The 20885-nt window shown below is 46.3% G+C and overlaps 1 protein-coding gene and 1 long non-coding RNA gene across 4 annotated transcripts in view; one reads left to right on the forward strand and one right to left on the reverse strand.

The window, feature by feature from the left end:
* Positions 1–518: 518 nt before the first annotated feature.
* On the reverse strand, positions 519–8231 carry LOC144341529 (uncharacterized). The gene is made up of 2 exons (XR_013418512.1): positions 8085–8231; positions 519–2935 (listed from the first exon to the last, which is right to left on the reverse strand). It is a non-coding gene; the product is annotated as an uncharacterized LOC144341529 (long non-coding RNA).
* SLC22A4 (solute carrier family 22 member 4) overlaps positions 7301–20885 on the forward strand; it is a 50662-nt gene continuing 37077 nt past the window's right edge. For 2 of the 3 annotated variants that reach the window (XM_002804508.4, XM_015140728.3), the window contains exon 1: positions 7301–8852. In XM_002804508.4, coding sequence (XP_002804554.2) covers positions 8460–8852 — 393 coding nt within the window. In that variant the 5' untranslated portion in view covers positions 7301–8459. The remainder of the gene's footprint in view (positions 8853–20885) is intronic. The other variant, XM_078005157.1, reaches the window with a different exon arrangement.

The following is a 20885-nucleotide window of genomic DNA, read 5'->3' on the forward strand; positions in this document are numbered from 1 at the left end:
TAAGGTCCACAAATACCTCCCCCATATCATAACCCTTTTCAGATTGGAAATGCCTTAGACATTCATTGAGGACCTAAAATAATTTTAAGATTTTAAACTATACAGAAGTTTAACCTACACACATTTATCTCATTTACTCAGTTTATTCATTTTTAGTAGTTTATCTACATTACTTGTGAGAACCAAGAGAGTCAACAAAGCTAATCATCATTGCAAGTTATTTCCCTGTTAACCATTTTCATAGCTTGTGAATATCAGGTGTTCATCTAAACAAGCGCCTTAAAGTTAAACACATGGGGATTCTTGCTGATAACTCAGAAAATTAAGTTGTTTTCATTAAACCAACAATATCAAATTAGTCTTGCTTATCAAAAAAGTCATACAAAGATCATTTTATTTTTGGCTGGGTTTACAGTCTTCTAACTTTCATGTAAAACCCTGACATCTTAAAGTATCTAGCAGAGGCAAATATAAAATGTTTTTTATCAGTAGACTCAGACAAAAATGTATGCTGACACTTTTGAAGATATCTTCATTTTTATTTACCAATAATTTAAAAGCCAACTTATTTACCACAGATTGTTGAATTCATGTGAACTTGAAAAGCATTTGGACTTTATACCCATTTATTTATAATTTTATTTGGTAGCATGTTAGGACATATAATACATGCACATATATAATGTATTTAAACATGTGTATACATACATACACTAAGATCTGATACTTTTACTTCAGAACTCTAGCCATGAGACTGTATAATAAATTTGTTATTTTTACAAAAGACTGTTGGACCCAAACCTTTTGACAAAATTGGGACCTGTTATGACTAAACTCTATTTTCCCCAATAGGTAATCCAAGGAAAGCTGTGGATCAAAATTTGGGGTAAAGCAGTTTCCATAGCAGCTTGACTTTTAAAAACCTGTTTTTTCCTTTTTTTTTTTTCGGTTTCGAATGAGTTTTATTGTTTATATTTTAACTAGAACTGGCTTAATTGTATAAGAAAAACAAAATCTCCAAATAACCTTGAATTAGTGTTACCATAAACAGTGAGTTTTATCTCAACACTGGTGGCTTAATAACAGCAGATTCAAAGCATGTGGAAAAGGAAAGAGAAACAGAGAGCATCCGAAGATACTGCTTAACTCTATATATAGTTGCAGGTTAACCATTTGAGCTCTGAATTTTTTGTTTTTGTTATTTGCCCATCAGTTTTAGAACATGCACAAGAATAGGCCATAATATGTAACCTGCTGGTGTCCTAGAAAACCTGGCATGTCTTTGCCCCTCTGCAGGAGTTTTTACCCTTTCTCCGTTTCCTGCTCTCATTTCTCAGTAGCTACCCTTATTGCAACAACAGCACATTTATTATCTTTATCATATTTTAATATCTTAGCTTCTTACAATAGGTGATTCAGTTTCTGCCAGTGTTTTCCCAGAGTCCACAGTGGCCCATGAAGGTTGAGCAGTCAGGCAACTCCACCCCACATGCATATTGCCAACCGCCCTAGGATTCTCCCCGCAGATGCGCCTTCCTAATTCATCCATTGGTTTCTCAGATCCTGCTCATGATGCCAATTGTAATGAGAAAAACCTGGAATTGTATTTTTAAAAACCTTAACCCAAACTGGGAGGGAGCAAAGAGACCAAGCATGTCTGGGACAAGTTCAGCTTGGCTAGTAGATTAGTTTATTGGGATTTATGCATGAGGCACTCCTGAATGGCAGCGGGACAGCTTTAGAGATCTGTGCCACCTTCCATCTCTAAGCTTATTTTCTGTCTCTTTACCTATAACGTGTGTGTGATGGGACTGTTTCCCTTGGTAGGTTCTCAGCTATTCTCCAGGATGTTTGGGTTCTCAGGGACACCTATTCCTCAGCTAGACACCATGGCCTTGGCCTTCCTTCAGGGAAGGAAGTGGAACTGGCCTTCAGGGTTCAGGCAGTGGACATGTACCCTTAAATAACCTGGCAGGGGACCTGTCACACTGCATAGGTAGTTCTCAACTTGTGGCCCCATTTCTGCCCTAAGGCAGCACAGAGTCTAGCCAAGACGAAAATCGCTGAGGTTGGAGATGAAAACAAAAGGCTTTGGTTGAGATGGTAAAGGAGGCCCTTAAGAGTGGTGGAATCAGTGTAACCAGAAGGCAGTGCTGGAGTCGGCCTCATGAACCAGGGGGTTTCTTCTTGGCATTCCCCTTTTCATTTCGTCAAGTGTTTTACCCAGGTTTGGCGTGGCATAGTTCTGAGCCGGATACATTCCAATCACGTTGCCAAAGTAAATTCAAGCAGGAACTGGAGCGTGATGTCGGCAGGGAGGATGAGGAAGGCAGGGAGGGTGCAAAAGGCAGCTGCAGCTCTTCGGGCTGGTCTGAGATTCTGCACTTTTTTTTTTTGAGACAGAGTCTCACTTTGTTGCCCAGGCTGGAGCGCAGTGGCGCGATCTTGGCTCATTGCAACCTCCGCCTCCCAGGTTTAAGCAATTCTCTGCCTCAGCCTCCCGAGTAGCTAGGATTACAGGTGCACGCCACCATGCCTGGATAATTTTTGTATTTTTAGTAGAGACGGGGTTTCACCATCTTGGCCAGGCTGGTCTTGAACTCCTCACTTCATGATCCACCCACCTCGGCCTCCCAAAGTGCTAGGATTACAGGTGTGAGCCACCGCACCCAGCCTCTGCACTCTTACATTGGCTTCCCTTCTTTCCTGTTTTACTCTCCCCAGTCACTTATTCCTGTTCCTTTGGATCCATTCCCAAATAAATCACATACACAAAAACTCTTGACTCAGGCTTTGCTTTCAGGAGGAAACCTGGGCTAAGACAGTCGACATAAAAGTGGTCCTAGAAGGCAGACCTGCAAGGAAGGGATTCACAGCTGTGATGGCTCTACTTTCTACAACGGAGTCATGGCCCTCATAGGAAACATATGGAACCCTGGAACACAGAATGGGAACATTTGAGTAGATTAATGTGAGAATTTTGAATTCCTGGATTCCCCTCAACCTTCAAGGCCAGTAGAAGCAGCTATCTTTCTCCTGCTATAGGAGACAAGCCTCTCCTTGCCTGGAATCCTGCCAAGACTCCTCCTAAGGCAAGTGGCCCCAAAGTGATGCTTATTCTCCTTGATATCCCCTACCTCCCTTCATTGTCTGCAGACCAATAACCAGGGTTAGGTCTCAGCACAGCCTAAGTGGAGAAATACAGTATCTGACTTATAAGCAAATAGCATACACACTGAAAAAATTACAGGACCTATGTTCTGGCAGGAACAGGGATAACAGGGGTATGAGGAGAGGGGTGTAAGAATGTATCAATCTGGGGGCACTCTCATTATTCAGGGATTAACATCCAAGCAAGGATACATAAAACCATTCTGACATGCTTCTGAGACACTTCTTTGAAACTTGGACACAATTACGACCTTCGGAAATGAAGTAGAGACGCCAGAACTTCCTTGGCAGAATACCGAAGGAGTCAGAAGGCTCAGAGGGATAAGCATGTTAGATTGTAGTTATTATGCAAGACCAGAGAACCTACTAGAAGACTACATTCCCATGGGAAGTCCAGAGGCCACTCTTTTCACTGAGGTAACACAACATGTAAAGGTGAGTAATCCTTAGTGTCAGTGGGGATGGTAGGACTCTGGAATTGCAGAGACCAGATGGATAACAATCAACAGAGGCAGGGTAGATATAATAATTACCATAAAACCAAATGGCGACCAGAATGCTTTCACCTATAGGGTCTATCTGTGGCAATAGCTAATAGACCATAGTGTCCCTAGGAGTTAACTAAATTGGCAGATGACTGGGTGTTACATGACTGTAACAACAGCAATCCCCAAAATCAAGAGCTCATGAGCAGAAGGCAGATGCCAGCTGCCATAATGAGAAATAGTATTTCCTCATAAATTTCCTCGATGTAGGCCAGTTCTCAGGCTCAGAGCCTATTGATTTAAGGAATGGTCAAGTCTTTTTATAGAAGAACCGCCCAATGCTGCCAAAAGTAGACAAGATAATTATTTCCCCAATCTTTCCACATGAGGGATCTGTGGCCTTTTATCAGAGTAACTCTGGTCAAGGAGAAGAAAAAGAACCAGACTTTCAAAGGTACAGAGTATGAGCTGGCATCAATGCTGGGGGGAAACACTATCATGGTCCCCCCATGATAGAGGCTCGTGAAAGCCAGGTAAATGGAGTACTCATGCAAACAGATCCAAGAAGTCTGAAGATCCACACTGTACTAATTTCCTTATCTCTAAGTAAATAACTGGGACAGATACTCTAGCAACTGGCAGTACCCTAACATTTACTCCCTATTTTATTAAGAGCCATTAAGGTAAGAAGGGCCAAATGAAAGCCCCTGACACTTACCCTGACCTTTCTTACTAATTTATTAAATGAGAAGTAAAACCACATCCTGGGTGGCATTGCAGAGATTAATTTCAACATCAAATATTTTCTTCTTAATATCCTTCAGTCAGGAGGATGAAAAACTGTTTGCTTTTATGTGGGAATAATAGCAGTACATATTCACTCTCTTGCCTCTGGGCTATGTTAATTCTCCTCTCTGTCACAACACAGTATCTAGCAACTTTGATTGTCTCAATATTCCATTAAACATCATGGTAGTCCACTGTGTTGATGACCTAATGCTAATTTGACCTAGTAAGCAAGAAGAAGCAAGAACTCTAGATGTCCTAGTAAAGACATGTGCATGCCAAAGGATAGAAGACAAAAATATGAAGATTCAGGGCAATCATATTGTTCAAATTTTTTCTTACCTTTTTGTTCTACAATAAGTTAAATGGATGTAAAAGTAGACAAACTAGTAAAACGAATCCCTAGAACCACTATTCATAGCCCATATTATTTCATCTATATCCCCACCAACTTCTTCTATCCCATATTATTTTGAAACAAATGGGTAAAGTTATCAGGGATCAGTAGTCATACCAGGTTATCCCCTGTAAAGTAAAGGCAAGTTGTTGAGCTCTGTATCCTCCAACACTAAGGCATAGTGCTTGGTGGAGTATTCTTCTGACCCATCTATTGGGTGCCCCTGAAGGCTCTCAGTTTCAGGTGAAAACCAGAGCAGGAGAGAGCTGTACAGTGTGTCCAACTAGAGTACAAGCTTCTCTACGATTTGGTTCATATAATCCATCTGATACAATGGGACTAGAGGCATACATGATGAATAAGGCTGCGGCGCAGAGTCTCTGACATGCCCTAATAAAAGAGTTTCAGCACAGATCTCTAAAGTTCTGGAGAAAGGCCATGCAGCAGAGAGTTATTTGACTTTTGAAAAACAGCTGTTTGGCCCCAATAAAAACCGAGAGCCTAGCAATGGGACATCAAGGGTCTATGCAATCAGAGATACCCATTGTAAGCCAGGAATTGTCAGAGTCTATCAAGTCATAAGATTAGGCAGGTTTAAGCCAGACATGGTGGCTCACACCTGTAATCCCAGCACTTTGGGAGGAGGCTGAGGCCAGAGAATTACTTGAGCCCAGGAGCCTAGGAGCCCAGGAGGCAACACGGAAAAAACCCCATCTCTAAAAAATACAGAAAAAAAAAAAAAAATTAGCTGGGCGTGGTGGTGTTTGCCTATAGTCCCAGCAACCTGGGAGGCTGAAGTAGAAGGATCGCTTGAGCCTAGGGAAGTTGAGGCTGCAATAAGCTGTGATCTTGCCACTGCACTCCAGCCTGGGTGACAGAGTGAGAACCTCTCAAAAAAAAAAAAAAAAAAAAAAAGACTTATCAGCAATCCATCATATAATAGGAATGGTAAATTCAGGATCAGGACTAAGCAGGTCAATAGGGTGCATTTAAGTCAACACAAGGTGGCTTAGACTCCTATGACACCTACCTCGGCTATCAGCTATACCAACCCTTCTGTCTTAGCTCAGACTTACAGCCTTAGTGGGTAGTTCTCTGTAACCAATTGATGAAGGGAAAAACAGCCCTGACTCACAGACGGATTAGCTTTAGACATTGATAGTAGTTAAAAAAAAAAAAAATCGTTCCTCTAACATAGCTTCATTTAGTGGGTAGCCCTAAATAACTTTGAAGGGAAATTCCCCCAGTGGGCTAAGCTGTAAGCAGTATACCTATTCATTCATTTTGTATGGAGGACAAAACAATTCCACATAGAGGTTTACATACACTTGTGAGCAATGGCAAATAGTTGAGTGGTATCTGTTCAGCACTCACGTATGTACAACCTGGAAGTGCAAGGAGTTGACCAATGGAGACAGAACTAGAAAACAAATACCTCCTCATTCTATATGGCTCTTTAGAAGTCCCCAGTGGGATTAAGCCTCAGTAACCCATAGCAATGGGGATTGAGACAAGGCTGAGGGGAGGAAAAAGAGCAAGGCACTTGTCTCTGGTGCAAATTTAAGGAGGCACCAAGAAATTCAGTAACCAAGATTAATTATACTTTAATGCAATATTTTTTAAAATAGAAATTAATGCAAATACCCATGATGAACACAATATCAAAATTTTAAGTAAAGACAGGCTCAGTATTGCTAATTTTCCCTTTATTCTTAGGCTCCACTAGGGCTTCACACAGCACTCTTACTGATCCTGGTCATCACCAATAACCATCTCAATTTCAGTCTATGTGGGCTTTACCTCCCTCCCTGTTCACTCTCCTCCCTAGTCCCTCGCTTCGTTTTATGGTATCACTACTCAAAATAAACGACCTTATGTAAGTTCTTGTCTCCAACTTTGCTCTATTATTTGGGGTAGAGTAGGGAGATGAAACCCAAGCTAAGTAAGATAATGACCATAATATATCATTCGAAGAAGGATACTTGTGAAAATACAGGAGGCTCTATTAATAATTTCACTGGATTAACAGGCATAAATCAGAGCTGTCCTAGCACATCAGGATGTATAGTCTTATTACAGGTAGGAAACTGAGGTTCCAAGGGGGTGGGAAGTCCTCCTAAGAGGAGGGGTCAGAGTGGAAGCTACACAAAAAGAGGCAGAAATGTCCCTCCGCCTCTTAATCGGGGCCTGGAGAAACAAACACACTTGTGCAAAATCTCCGAGAGGTGAGCTCTTCACCCTGTCAGTTTTATCTGCCTCGTGAACCCCAGGGCTCAGGCTCCAGCCTCGGGCTAGCTCATACAACAGCAGACGGGCCTTAGGTCTGGGCACTGAGCAAAAAAAAAAAAAAAAAGGGAGGCCGTGGTCCCTGCTTTGGTTACCCCGCTGGGTCTGAGCGCCAAATCGGATCTCCTCCTTCTCTTTCCCTCCCTCCCTCCCTCTGTTCCTGGACTGGGGACAGGCCCTTCTGCAAACAAAAGCCTTCCAGTCGGAGAAAGCTCTGGCAACCTGACAAGATAAAGCGCCCTGGGGGCGTGAGGAGAGCAAGGGCTCAAAATCAGAACCCAGCGTGATGACAGTGCCTCCATGACTGTGCTCCCGCAATGGGCAGGCTCCACGTCCTGGCGCCCGCCCGCCCATGGACCCGGCGAGGGCTTCCAGGCTGGGCTCAGCCATTCCGCCGGCGTGCGGGGGAGGAAACTCGCCTCCCGGGCACTCGGTTTTCTCCTGCCCCCGCCCTCCCTCCGGTCCGGGCCCATCTCTGACGTAGTGTGACCTTGCTCATCCCTTCCAGGCTGTGGGCCTGTTTTCCCTGTGCAAGGTGAGGGTCCTGGCTGTCCGGGCGCCGCCAGGGTTGACCGAATTGAGCTCTCCTAGGACTCGTGGGAAATGAGCTCCCTGTCGGCGTGTGCCAGCTGCCTGCGCCGGGCGCCACAGAACAGGGCGCGCTCCTGCAGCTCCGCCGCCCGCAGAAGTTTCCCGGGAACCGACTCCACCGACTCGCCCCTCCGCGCCCCCCGCGTGGCCGCCTAAGCTCAGCCTCCAGATTAGAGGAGACCGCGGAGGGAACCCTGCCGGAGTCTGGGCCCGGGGGCGACGCGACCCCAGCAGGTTGAGGGCCGACCTCTCCGAGACCTTGCTCTCCGGCCTCGGCTCCTCGCTTGCGCCCGCCCTCCCACGTAGGGCCCAGGTCTGGGAATCAGCGCTCGGGGGTGGCTGGGGACAACCGAGAGCGAGCTTCTCACCCGGCACGCGGGCGGAATGGCTGAGCCCCGCGTGGAAGCCCGGGTCAGGTCCTTGAGGGCGGGCGGGCGCGCGGAGCACTGGGCGGAGACAGCCGGGAGTCCAGCCCCTTCCCAACGCCCTCCCCTTCCCAGCGCCGGGCCAGGGATGGGGGTGTGGTCCCAAGTGTACAGTGGCATCAAGCTCCGCTCCCGGAACGCTCCAGCGCCCTCAGCCTGTTTCCCAGGACCGGTCTCCGGCTGCGCGCCCCAATTTCCAACAGCCTGCCTGTCCCCGGGAACGTTCTGACATCCTTGGGGAGCCCCCAGCTACGCGACACTGTCCCGAGAACGCTCTCATCACCCGTAGTTGCAAATTTCGGAGCGGCAGTGGGAAGCATGCGGGACTACGACGAGGCGATCGCCTTCCTGGGCGAGTGGGGACCCTTCCAGCGGCTCATCTTCTTCCTGCTCAGCGCCAGCATCATCCCCAATGGCTTCAATGGTATGTCAGTCGTGTTCCTGGCGGGGACCCCAGAGCACCGCTGCCGGGTGCCTGACGCCGCGAACCTGAGCAGCGCCTGGCGCAACAACAGTGTCCCGCTGCGGCTGCGGGACGGCCGCGAGGTGCTCCACAGCTGCCGCCGCTACCGGCTCGCCACCATCGCCAACTTCTCGGCGCTCGGGCTAGAGCCGGGGCGCGACGTGGACCTGGGACAGCTGGAGCAGGAGAGCTGCCTGGATGGCTGGGAGTTCAGCCAAGACGTCTACTGGTCCACCGTCGTGACTGAGGTGGGTGCCAGGCCGAGACCGGGGACCCGGGAGTGCCTGACCCTCCCTCTGCGTCAGCCCCCCTTGAGACTCCCTGCGCACTGCCCGGGTCAGCGCTCCCCTCCCCTTCAAACCTGCTGTTCATACTTCCAGCAGCGGGTGTGCACCCCAAGAAAGAATAGGACTCACATGAGGCGCATTCCTGGGTCGTTTCTGTCCAATAAGGAGGTGATGGAGAAGGGAGTTTGTCACCAACTGTCTTTTCATTTCCGATTTTCACAACAAATGAAGTTCCCCAAGAACCTAGATGTGGCCTTGGGGGAAGCGCAGCCCCAGGCTACCCAGACGCACTGCTTGAGTCACCTTCCTGCCAGGCATGGGAGGAGGGGTGTGAGGGACCTCGTTACTGGGCAGGGCGGGGCCAAATCTTGTCTGTTCATTGGCCACAGACTTCTGGAGGCATCAGGAGGTGTACTGCTGTACCACATACTTGTGAGGTTTGGGGTCCTGTCCTGAGGCCCCAGTTTCTCTAAGACAGCAGATGACCTCCCGAGGCTCATTGGGTGCAAGGAAACAGAGAAGGCAAAACCCCAGCTGGAAGCCCTGGCACTCAGGGACCTCTCTGAGCACAGGGTCAGTTGGCAGGCAGGGCCTGTAGCCCCTCAGTACCCTGCGTGGTTAGTGGCAGGTTTTCTAAGCTCCAGGAATGAGGATGCACACACACTTCCCTGTTTTTCCTGCTTCACATCTGGTAAGGACCTGGGTCCAGGAAACACCTTCCTCCTGAGGGGAGCATCCTTATGGAGCCATTGCCTGCTATTGGTCAGGCAGGCAGGATTTCCCTGCTGCTAAGTCCCTCCTCCGCCTTGTGCTCCTCCCAAGAAAAACCTGAGTGGCCTCTGCTAGTCCCTTATCCCTTTCCCTCAGCACAGTATAGCAGTCATCAGACATTGTGTCTGGCCTTGTGCTGGGCACTAAGGTGTGGATATCTGGGGTGTGGAGCCTGCCTTCAGATGCCCATGGGGCACACTGGCTGTGTTACTGAGAAGGCTAACATTAACCCTGGTTAGCAATAGGGTTCTAGAACCCAAATTCAAGTCCTGCCTTGCTTGCTATATGACCTGGGATAAATAAATCACCCTCTCTGTGGGACAATAAGCAGAGGAAATGCTCTAAGAAGGGGTGATACGATTTTAGCTGAGTCCGAAAATGTGAGCAAGGCCTGTCTAGGCAAGAATATGGGAAATTCAGGGAATGGAATTCTCATACATCAGAGTGGCTGGAACTCCAGGGATGACAGATACGACAGATAAGACTAGAAATGGCCACAGGGGCTAGTTCATAGTGGCCTTCTACATATACTGAAGAGCTGACTTTATTCGGAGGACAGTGAGGAAATAGTAAGCATTCTAAGGCTAGGTTTCTGCTTTTGGAAAGAGCTCACTCTAGCTGCTATGATAAACAAGACCAGTGAGGACGTTGTGAAACTCTCCTCTGCAAGAGAATGGTGGCCAGCCAGGCGTGGTGGCTGTGGAATCTGTGATACCTGTGGGAAGTGGGCTCAGCCCAGGGACTGCCTTTGGACCCCCCAGCACTGGCACCATACCTACCCTGGGCCCTAAAGTGGCCATGCCTCTCTGGCTTTGCTTCCCTAGCAAGGGCTGTAGTGCTTGCCCACTCCCTGCCCACAGCATGGCCTGGGAGCAGCTAAGACTGGGGCCAGCCCATCCCACGTCGATTCCTGAAAGTGTTATCAGTGCCTGTTATGGAGGCTGGGCCCACAAGCAGCAGCCTTCCCTGGCAGCTGGGCTGACCTGTCTGCTTTTCCATTGCTCACTGGTTTTGTTCACTGTAGGGTGTGAGGGGTGGGTATCTGCTGGCCTCCAAGTCCATAGCTACCCATGTTGTGCCCTGTTCACAGGGACCTCTAAGGATGTACATCATCACACATTCACACGCATGCACCAGGATTTGCTTTTTTCGGCAGCCTTTCCCCTTCCTGGCTTCCTTTTTGAGTGGTGGGAGTAAAATAAAAAGCAACTAGGGGGCGGGCGCAGTGGCTCATGCCTGTAATCCCAGTACTTTGGGAGGCCGAGACGAGCAGATTACTTGAGGTCAGGAGTTTGAAACTAGCCTGGCCAACATGGTGAAATCCTGTCTCTACTAAAAATACAAAAATTAGCTGGGAGTGGTGGTGCACCCCTGTAGTCCCAGCTACTCGGGAGGCTGAGGCAGGAGAATCACTTGAACCTGGGAGGCAGAGGTTGCAGTGAGCTGAGATCGCACCACAGCACTCTAGCCTGGGTGACAGAGCCAGACTCTGTCTCAAAAAAAAAAAAAAAACTGGGTGAGCAGGATGGATGAATGGCTCTGCCCAGAGGAGCGGCGGCACACAGAGTTCTGGAGTGAGACTCAATAGAGGGCCAGTTTTGACTCCACTGCCAACCACCTGGCTGACTCCAGGCAGGTTACTTCACTGACGAAAACCTCAGTTTCCATGTCTATAAATCAGGGGTACAAGCAGATGAAAAGAGGCTCAACATCACTCATTGCTATAGGGAAATGCAAATGAAAACCATAATGAAGTACCACTTTGTACCCTTAAAGATAGCTACTACAAAACAAACAAACAAACAAAAAGAAAAAAAAAAAAACACCAGAAATCCACTTTAGGAAGCCAAGGCAGGAGGATTGCTTGAGGCCAGGAGTTCAAGACAGCCCTGGGCAACATAGCAAGACCCCATCTCTAAAAAAAAATAAAAATAAAAATTAGCCAGGCATGAGGGCATGCGACTGTAGTTCTAGCTTCTCAGGAGGCTGGGGCAGGAGGATCACCTGGGCCCAAGAGTTCGAGGTTGCAGTGAGCTATGACCATACCTCTGCACTCCAGCCTGGGTGACCCCACCTCTAAAAAACTGTTGTTGTTGTTGTTGTTTTTTAAACACAGAAAATAACAAGTGTTAGTGAGGATGTAGAGAAATTGGAACCCTTGTTCATTCCTAGTGGGAGTGTAAAATGGTGCAGCCACTACGGAAAATAATATGGTGGTCCCTAAAAAAATTAAAAATTAAAAAACTAATTCTGGATATATGTCCAAAATAATGGAAACAGGGCCTCAAAGAGACATTTGCGCACCATGTCTATGGTAGCATTATTCACAATAGTCAAAAGGTGAAAGCAACCCAAGTGTCCTTCCACAGACAAATGGATAAACGTAATGTGGTATATGCGCACAAAGGACAATTATTCAGCTTTAAAAAGGAAGGAAATTCTGATACATGCTACAACATGGATGAACCTTGAGGAGACTACACTTAGTGAAATAAGCCAGTCACAAGACAAACTATTGTCTGATTTCACTTCAAGAACAGTCACACTCACAGAAACAGAAAGTAAATGGTGGTTGCCAGGGACTGGAAGAAGGAAGGAGTAGGGAGTTGTTTCATGGGTATAGAATTTCAGTTTTGTAAGATGAAAATAGTGTTGGAGATTGATTGCACAACAGTGTGAACGCTTCTGAACTGTACACTTAAAAATGGCTAAGATGGTATATTGTATATTTTGTGTACTTTATCTCAGTTTTCAAAACGGGGATAATAAGAGAAGCCGCCTTATCTGAGTTGTTGGGAGGACTCAGTGAGAGAATGCCCCACGCCCCATCTGGCGGTGGCCAGCACAGAGTGTGGCACCAGCAAATGGGCTTCCTAGGTGGGTGGCAAGGAGTGGTAAGGGCAGGACCTCAGCACCCTCTTTGCCTTCTGCACTAGCTGGGCACAGTGGGCATGGAGGGAGCTGTTCTAAAGTCCAGGTTGTGGCCTCTGTAACAGGTGATGGGACTTGCTGGAAGCCGAGCCCCTCTCCCCACAGTGGCAGTTCCAAGGCTCAGAGAACAGAACACAAGTCCAAACCCATACTGACTTGGCCAGTGCCAGTGGACAGGGCCAAGCCCAGGGCCCCTGAGCAGGTTCTCTGCATCCCAATTGGCACAACACAGGTAGTGGGACTGTCCTCAGATTGTGTCTCTGCCTTCCACCGCAGTGCCAGGATCTCCCAATGGGCATATCCTTAGGGACAGACAAGTCTGCCTGAACTGCCCCCCAACACCTCTTCACAGGAGGACAGGGTTAGCCAGGAACCAAGGATGGCATGCTCTGCTGTAGAAATGCCTTTCATAGTATGCCAGGAGGTAGCAATAAGGTGTCTGAGTTGGGGTTTGCATGAGTGCATTCGTCTGTGTGTGTGCATGTGTATAAGGTAGTTTCCTTCTTCAGGGGTTGATTGTGAAGTCCAAATTTTTCATCCTGTGCAGTTACTAAGAGTCAAATTATTATTATTATTATTATTTTTATTTTTTTAGATGAGTTTCGTTCTTGTTGCCCACGGTGGAGGAGTGCAATGGTGCCGTCTTGGCTCACTGCAACCTTTGCCTCCCGGGTTCAAGCAATTCTCCTGCCTCAGCCTCCCAAGTAGCTGGGATTACAGGGGCCCACCACCATGCCCAGCTAGTTCTTTGTTTGTTTGTTTGTTTGATTGATTGATTTTGTATTTTTAGTAGAGATGGGGTTTCACCATGTTGGCCAGGCTGGTCTCTAACTCCTGACCTAAGGCGATCCACCCACCTCGGCCTCCCAAAGTGCTGGGATTACAGGCGTGAGCCACCGCACCTGGCCATTATTTTTTAGCTTTATTTTGAAATAACTTTAGATTTAGAGAGAAGTTTGAAAATAGTACAGAGATTTCATATATACCCTTTATCCAGCTTGCTCTGATGTTAACAATTTAAATACACATTATGCATTTATCCAAACCAGGAAATGAACATTGGTTATAATAGTAATAACTGGACTACAGACTTTGTTTGAATTTCACCAGTTTTTCTACTACTGCCCTTTTTCTATTGTAGGATCCCATCCAAAATCCCATGTTGTATTTAGTTGTCATGTCCCAGTCTCCAATCTGTGACTGTTCCTCAGTCTTTCCTTATCTTTCATGATCTTGACATTTTTCTGAGTATTTTGATGAATGCTCCTCAGTTTGGGTTGGCATGATTTTTCTCACAATTAGATTGCGTTATGCACTTTTTGGTCATGATACCATAGAAGTGATGCATTCTCTGGGCATCGTGCCAGTGGGTACATGATGCTGATGTGTCTTATTACTGGTGCTGTTAACCTTGATCATTTGTCAAGTTGGTGTCTACGGAATTTCTCTGCTGTAAAGGTACTATTTTTTCCTCTGTCACTAATAAATATCTTAAGGGAGGTACTTCGAGATTATACAAAATCCTGTGTCTCCTCAAATTTCTATCCACTGATTTTAGCATTCATCACTAGGCCTTGACTGAAACAACTATTACTGCAGTTTGCCTAGTGATGATTTTGCATTTTCTGATTCCTTCAACATTTATTAACTGAAACTCTTCCAAAAAGAAGAGCTTCCCCTCCATGTCTATTTATTAATGTATGCAGTTGTTAACTTATATCAGTACAGGTTCATACATACTTATTTTATTTCATCAGTTATAAACTAATGCTATCGGTCTTTATTTTGTTGCTCCAGTTATTCTAGCTCAAACCAAGTTTTTTTCACTTTAAGGATAAAGAATGTAGATATCCAGGGTAAGGGCCTTTGTCTGTCTCTGGAGTCAGGGCTAGAGGCGTCTGTGTTTGCCCCTGCGGGAGGAGTGCCAGTCATAGCTCGTTGCTAAGTTTTCCATTGGGCAGCAGTTGAGCAGGAACACAAGCAGGGACTGGTGCGACCTGGGTTGGGACTGAAGCTTCTGTTGGGGAAGGAGGGGCCCCAAGCAACCCAGAGTGTCTGATGCTGGGGTCCTCGTCCCTGAGACCTACTGCAGGGGTCAGATCTCAGTCTCCATGGGCATGGCCCTTCATATATAGCCCTCAGGGCCAAGACCTCAGAGAGAAGAGGCCCTGCATGTGAGGAAGCCCAGCAGCCTCCTGCCCTGAGGCTAAAGGAGCAGGAAGGGCAACAAATGCCCTGCTCTGGAGAGGGCCTAAGTTCATCTGCAGGGCCACAGGGCAAGCAGCAGAGGTAATCCTGGCTGGTAGCCAGGGGCTAAGCATGGGCTGGCCTTTGCCTCAGGCATGTCCTCTTCTTCCATGGAACATCATTAGGATATTGACCTTCCCATCAGCCCATGGGCTAGGAAAACTGAGGCAGTCACCTCTAAGCTGGATACCACTTCTGCCAGGTCTTGTGCTCCAGAGGCCCTGGGGGAACCTTGTATATTAAGGACCAGCCTTCTTTGCAGGCCACCAGTGATCTAAGATGGGGCTGCTGCCACACCGTAGAGCCTCCTGTCCTCTTCAGCAGCTGGGCTGCATCCTATAGGAGCCCATGAGTGGAGCTGCTGGTAGCCCACTGGTAGTGGAGCTATGGAGCCTCCAGCAAAGGGCCTGGACCTCTGGTGGCACTAGCCTTGTGCTTTCCTGGGAACTGGGGTCAGGGCCTGAACAGCAGTAGGACTTACTGATTCCCCACCCATAGCCCAGAGGCGAGCCAGGTTATGTGGGGAAGATAGGGCCTCTTCCCCTGCTAACAGGGAGCTTCTGGGAGGCATTGAGAGCAGCAAGCAAGGGAATATGAAACAGACTAACCCTCACGTGTGGCTGCCACTATGTAGGACTTCACTTAGCCACTTAGCGGCTCTCAAGGATGCACCTCCCTTGGGGTCTTGGTAGGCCCGGACAAAAGGGGAAAACCTTTCGTGATAGGCAGGTTTGTGGAGTTTGTTTCTACCAGGCCTGCAGGCTGCCCTGGGACATTGCTTGCGGTCGTGGAGACTGTCAAGATAGCCTGAATATTAACCAAGTTAATCATCCAAGTCCATACTTGGAACTGTCCTCTGGCAGATTCCAAAGGGGATAAGGTGTGGGGGCCTCTGGCTCCAGCCAGCCCAGCGAGACTTCTATTTCCAGTCAATGCTTCAGAAAGTAGATCTTGCCAGAGAGCAGATAGAGGAGACTCAGGGGCTTCCCCTTGCTCTGGCCTGAATGTGCTTCCCTGTTTGTTTATCAGCTGCCTCACCCCAAACTGTTTGCCTCTCTGCTGTGTTCCTCTGACAACAGCCACCAGGATCTCAGAATATGCTTTTGTTCAGAGGCTGCTTCACCCACACCTCCTGCCAAGTTTCTGGATAAACAGACTTTGTCCATCCCTCTTGGTGGGCAGCAGAACTCTCAGGCAGAGTCCAAGGTGGCACTTTGACAAAAACAAGGCTTTGGCAGGACTGGTCAGGGGGAGCTGCAGGTACCTTGGGCCTCTAGAAGGACTGTAATTCCTCCCTTATGGCAGGCTGCATTCAATTTAGGTGTTAGGCTAATACAGGTCTGCCTTGTTTTCTAAAGCTGTGTTGTGGTTTTATGCATGTCTCTGGAGTCTAAAAGAAAGGCAAGGATCCCCATTTGGAATGGAGAAGGTGTGGAGAGAATGGACATTCTGGGGAAGGGCTGGAATGACCCACATGCTCTAGCAAGAAGCACAGACAGTCCAAGGCTGGTGGCTCCTCCTCAGCGTTTGCAAGACTGGAGGGCAGGTTCAGGCGGCACCTTCCAGAGCTTCCCCTCAGTGCTTGGTGACTGGCACAGACACGATGCCATTTGCTCATGTTTCCCTAATACAGACTGGTAGAGCGGTGGTGGATCCATTGTCAGGATGCAAGGGGCACAGCCACATCCCTGAGTGACCCATCTCCCTCCCACAGCCCCTCCACTCCCATCCTTATCTTCCCACTCAAACTCACTGGTGGTTCTGCATTGGTTTAGCCTCCAATGATCACAGAACTTGTCAGTGACGCTTTTACATCTGTAGTAGCTTTTTCTTTACCTCTAATCTAAAGAAAGATACTGAGAACATTTTAAGGTTTAGCAGCCTTCTGTCTTAGTTATTTGTAAGTGAAAATATGAGTAGAAGAATTAGATAAACCACAAAATGGGAGAAAATATTGGCAAATCATATATCTGATAAAGGATTTGTATGTAGAATATAAAAAGAACTCTTACAACTCAGCAATAAAAAAGACAACCTGATTTAAAAATGGATTAAATCATTTGCCCGTTTTGGAGAATAGACACTTTCCCAAAGAAATACAAATCAATCAGCACATGAAAAGATTCTCAGACTTAGAAGATAGCAGTGTGAGGAGCGCCAGTGCCATAGACCAGCTCCCCAGTGAAACAGCCATAGCTGGTGGAAATACACACACACACACACACACACACACACACACACACACACACATTTACAGTCTCTGGAAGTTGTCCTAAGGGCATACATTTATTCAAGAAAGTTGACTATATCTTGCAAGAACAGTGGAAGTCTATGATATTTGAGTCACAACCCCTTCAGCCCTCCCTTTCCCCTTCCTCCCAGCACAAGAAAAATGGAAGTTCCACCCTAGGTGGGTATGGCCAAGAAAATAGAGTTCTCTCTCCCATCAGCTTCCAATGAAGGGCTACAGCACCCCACTAAGAGGGACAACCAGTGCCCATCCCCCACCCCATCCCTGTATTCTCTTAACTCCAAACCACAGAAGCAAAAATCCTCGTGAGTGCAACCAGGGGATCATAGGTTCCCATCCTCCACCCACCCCCTATTCATATAGTAGAGACTCTAATCCAGGTACCACAAGTTGAGAATATTAGAGCCTTGATTGCCCTTATCCCAGGTCATTCATAGGGCAGAGGTTCAACACCAAGCTCCCACTTCCACTCAGTGTCCTACTCATAATGTAGGGTTGTCATTCTGAGATAAACGGGCCACTTTCCCTTCCTACTTCTCTACAACAGAAACAGAGATTTTGCCCAGAAGGGAGGGCTACTCCAAAAGAACAGAGTTCTAAAGCTGTCCCCACAGGAACGAACTTTATTTGAAATAGAGTGTGTGAAAGGACAGCCTAAGATTGCTCTCAAGAACAATGGAGAATTTAGTGGTAAGCAACTAAGAGGATTCTGGTAACTCCATTAGAGCAATAAGTGAACCCATAATGCAGCTAATTTACCAGGAAAAAACAGAAAACAAACAAACAAAACGAGAAAGAGACCGCTAAGAGCAGCCCTTCAAACCTTATAGACTTGCCTCAAAACCTACCACTGTAAAGGGGCTTGACGTCAATTGGATTAGACTGTGGGGACAATATATGCCCCCCAGGGCATTATTGAAATGAATAAGGCAATTGGCTAGCAATTAGTGAAGCTAACAGCTGGGTGTGATACCAGCAGAGACAGACAGCTTAACAGAAAGATCAGGCCGGGCTGGGTGGCTCACTGACTCACGCCTGTAATCCTAGCACTTTGGGAGGCCAAGGCAGGTGGATCATCTGAGGCCAGAGTTCGAGACCAGCCTGGCTAACACGGGGAAACCCCATCTCTACTAAAAATACAAAAATTAGCTGGGCGTGGTGGCAGGTGCCTGTAATCCCAGCTACTCAGGAGGCCGAGGCAGGAGAATTGCTTGAACCCAGGAGGTGGAGGTTGCAGTGAACCGATATCATGCCACTATACTCTAGCTTGGGCAGTAGAGTATAACTTCATCTCAGAAAAAAAAAAAAAGAAGAAGAAAGATCAGGGAAATGGGGGTGGAAGAATGTGACAGTACCTAATTTCTACAAGATATTATTTAAAATGTCCAGTTTTTAACAAAAAAATTACAAGATATGCAGAGAAACAGAAAAATATGACCTATACATGGGGGGAAAATGTGGGCAACAGTAACTGCCCGAGAGGGTCCACATGTCAGATTTTAACAGACTTTAAAGCAACCATTATAAATATGTTCAAAGAATGAAAGGAAGTCATGCTTTTAAAAGTATGATGATAATATTGCATCAAATAGAGAATAGCAATAAAGAGAGAAAAATTACATTTATATTTTCAAAGCTGAGACAGACATGATGGCATGTGCCTATAGTCCCAGTTACTCAGGAGGCTGAGGTAGGAGGATTGCTTAAGCCCAGGAGTTCAACCCCAGCCTGGGCAACAGAAAGAGACCTTGTCTCTTAAACAAACAAACAAGCAAAAGAACTGAATAGAAATTCTGGAGTAAAAATGTACAATAATTGAAATTAAAAAGTAACTCAAGGGCCTTAATAGAAGATTTGAACAGGCAAAAGAAAGAATCAGCAAACTTGAAGACAGAGGATTGAAAATTATACAATCCAAAAAACAGAGGAAAAGGGAATGAAGAAAATGTATAGAGTCTCAGAGAAATGAGGAACACCATTAAATATAGCAATATATGCATAATAGAAATACTAAGAGAGGAGAGAGAGAGAAAAGGGCAGAAAAAAATGCTCAAAGAAATAATGACTGAAAACTTCCCAAATTTCGTGGAAAACATTAATCTACACATTTCAGACGCTCAACAAACTCCAAATAGAATAATCACAAACAGATCCACACCCTGATACAAAGGGAAAATTTTGAAAGCAGCAAATATTTGACTAGGTACATACAAGAGAACTCCAGTGAGATCAACGTTTGACTTCTCATCAGAAACAATGAAGGACAGAAGGCAGTGGAGTGGCATATTCTAAGTGCTGAAGGAAAAAGAAACTATCAACCAAGAATCATGCATCCAACAAAACTGTCTTTCAAAAATGAGATAAAAAAATTCAAAAACACACAAAACTTGAGAGAATTGTTTCTAGCAGTGATGTCTTACAAGAAATATTAAAGGAGGCACTTCAGGAATAAATTTAACCAAAAATTTGCAAAATGTATACTTTAAAAACTGTAAAATGTCATTGAAAGAAATTCCAGAAGCCCTTAAAAAGTGGGAAAGCGGCCAGGCGTGGTGGCTCATGCCTGTAATCCCAGCACTTTGGGAGGCCAAGGCTGGTGGATCACGAAGTCAGGAGATCGAGACCATCCTGGCTAACATGGTGAAACCCGTCTCTACTAAAAAATACAAAAAATTAGCCGGGCGTGGTGGCGGGTGCCTGTAGTTCCAGCTACTCGGGAGGCTGAGGCAGGAGAATGGCAGGAACCTGGGAGGTGGAGTTTGCAGTGAGCTGAGATGGTGCCACTGCACTCCAGCCTGGGCCACGGAGCAAGACTCCATCTCCAAAAAAAAAAAAAAAAACTGTGGAAAAGCATCCCATGTTCTGTTCATGGAGCAGAAGACTGATTGTTAGTATGGCAGTGCTCTCCAAATTGATCAATAGAGTCAATGCAAAAGATGTTCAATATTAGTAATTAGAGAAATGTAATCAAAACCACAATGAGATACCTCTTTACACCCACTATGATGACGAAAATTAAAGACATACAATAACAAATACTGGTAGGAACGTGGAGAAATTGAAACCCTCATTCATTGCTATTGGGATTGTAAAATGGTGTAGCCACTTTGGAAAGCAGATTAGGAGTTCTGCAAAAGGTTAAGTATATACTTACCATATGACCCAACAATTTCACTGCTATGTATATACACCAAAGCAATGAAAATATGTACACACAAAAAGTTGTATGTGAATGTTCACAGCAGCATTATTCATAGTAGCCAAAAAGTGGAAACAACCCAAATACTTATCAACTGATGAATGGATCATTGAAAATGTGGTAGACCCAAACCGTGAAATAACTATATATGTGTGTGTGTGTGTGTGTGTATGTGTGTATATATATATATATATATATATATATATATATATATATATAGTTGTTGTTTTTGAGACAGAGTCTTGCTCTGTTGCCTAGGCTGGAGTGCAGTGGTGTGATCTCAGCTCACTGCAACCTCCACCTCCTGGGCTCAAGCAACTCTCCTGCCTCAGCCTCCCAAGTAGCTAGGATCACAGGCACATGCCACCGTGCCCAGCTAATTTTTGCATTTTTAGTAGAGACAGGGTTTCACCATGTTACCCAGGCTGGTCTTGAACTCCTGACCTCAGGTGATTCACCCACCTTGGCCTCCCAAAGTGCTGGGATTGCAGGTGTGATCCACCGCACCCAGCCCAAACCATGGAATATTATTAAACCATAAAAAGTAATGAAGTACTGATACACTGCACAATGACACAGATGGACTTAGAAAAGA

This window comes from Macaca mulatta, chromosome 6 (assembly GCF_049350105.2).
Source record: "Macaca mulatta isolate MMU2019108-1 chromosome 6, T2T-MMU8v2.0, whole genome shotgun sequence".
NCBI classification, from domain to species: Eukaryota; Metazoa; Chordata; class Mammalia; order Primates; family Cercopithecidae; genus Macaca; species Macaca mulatta.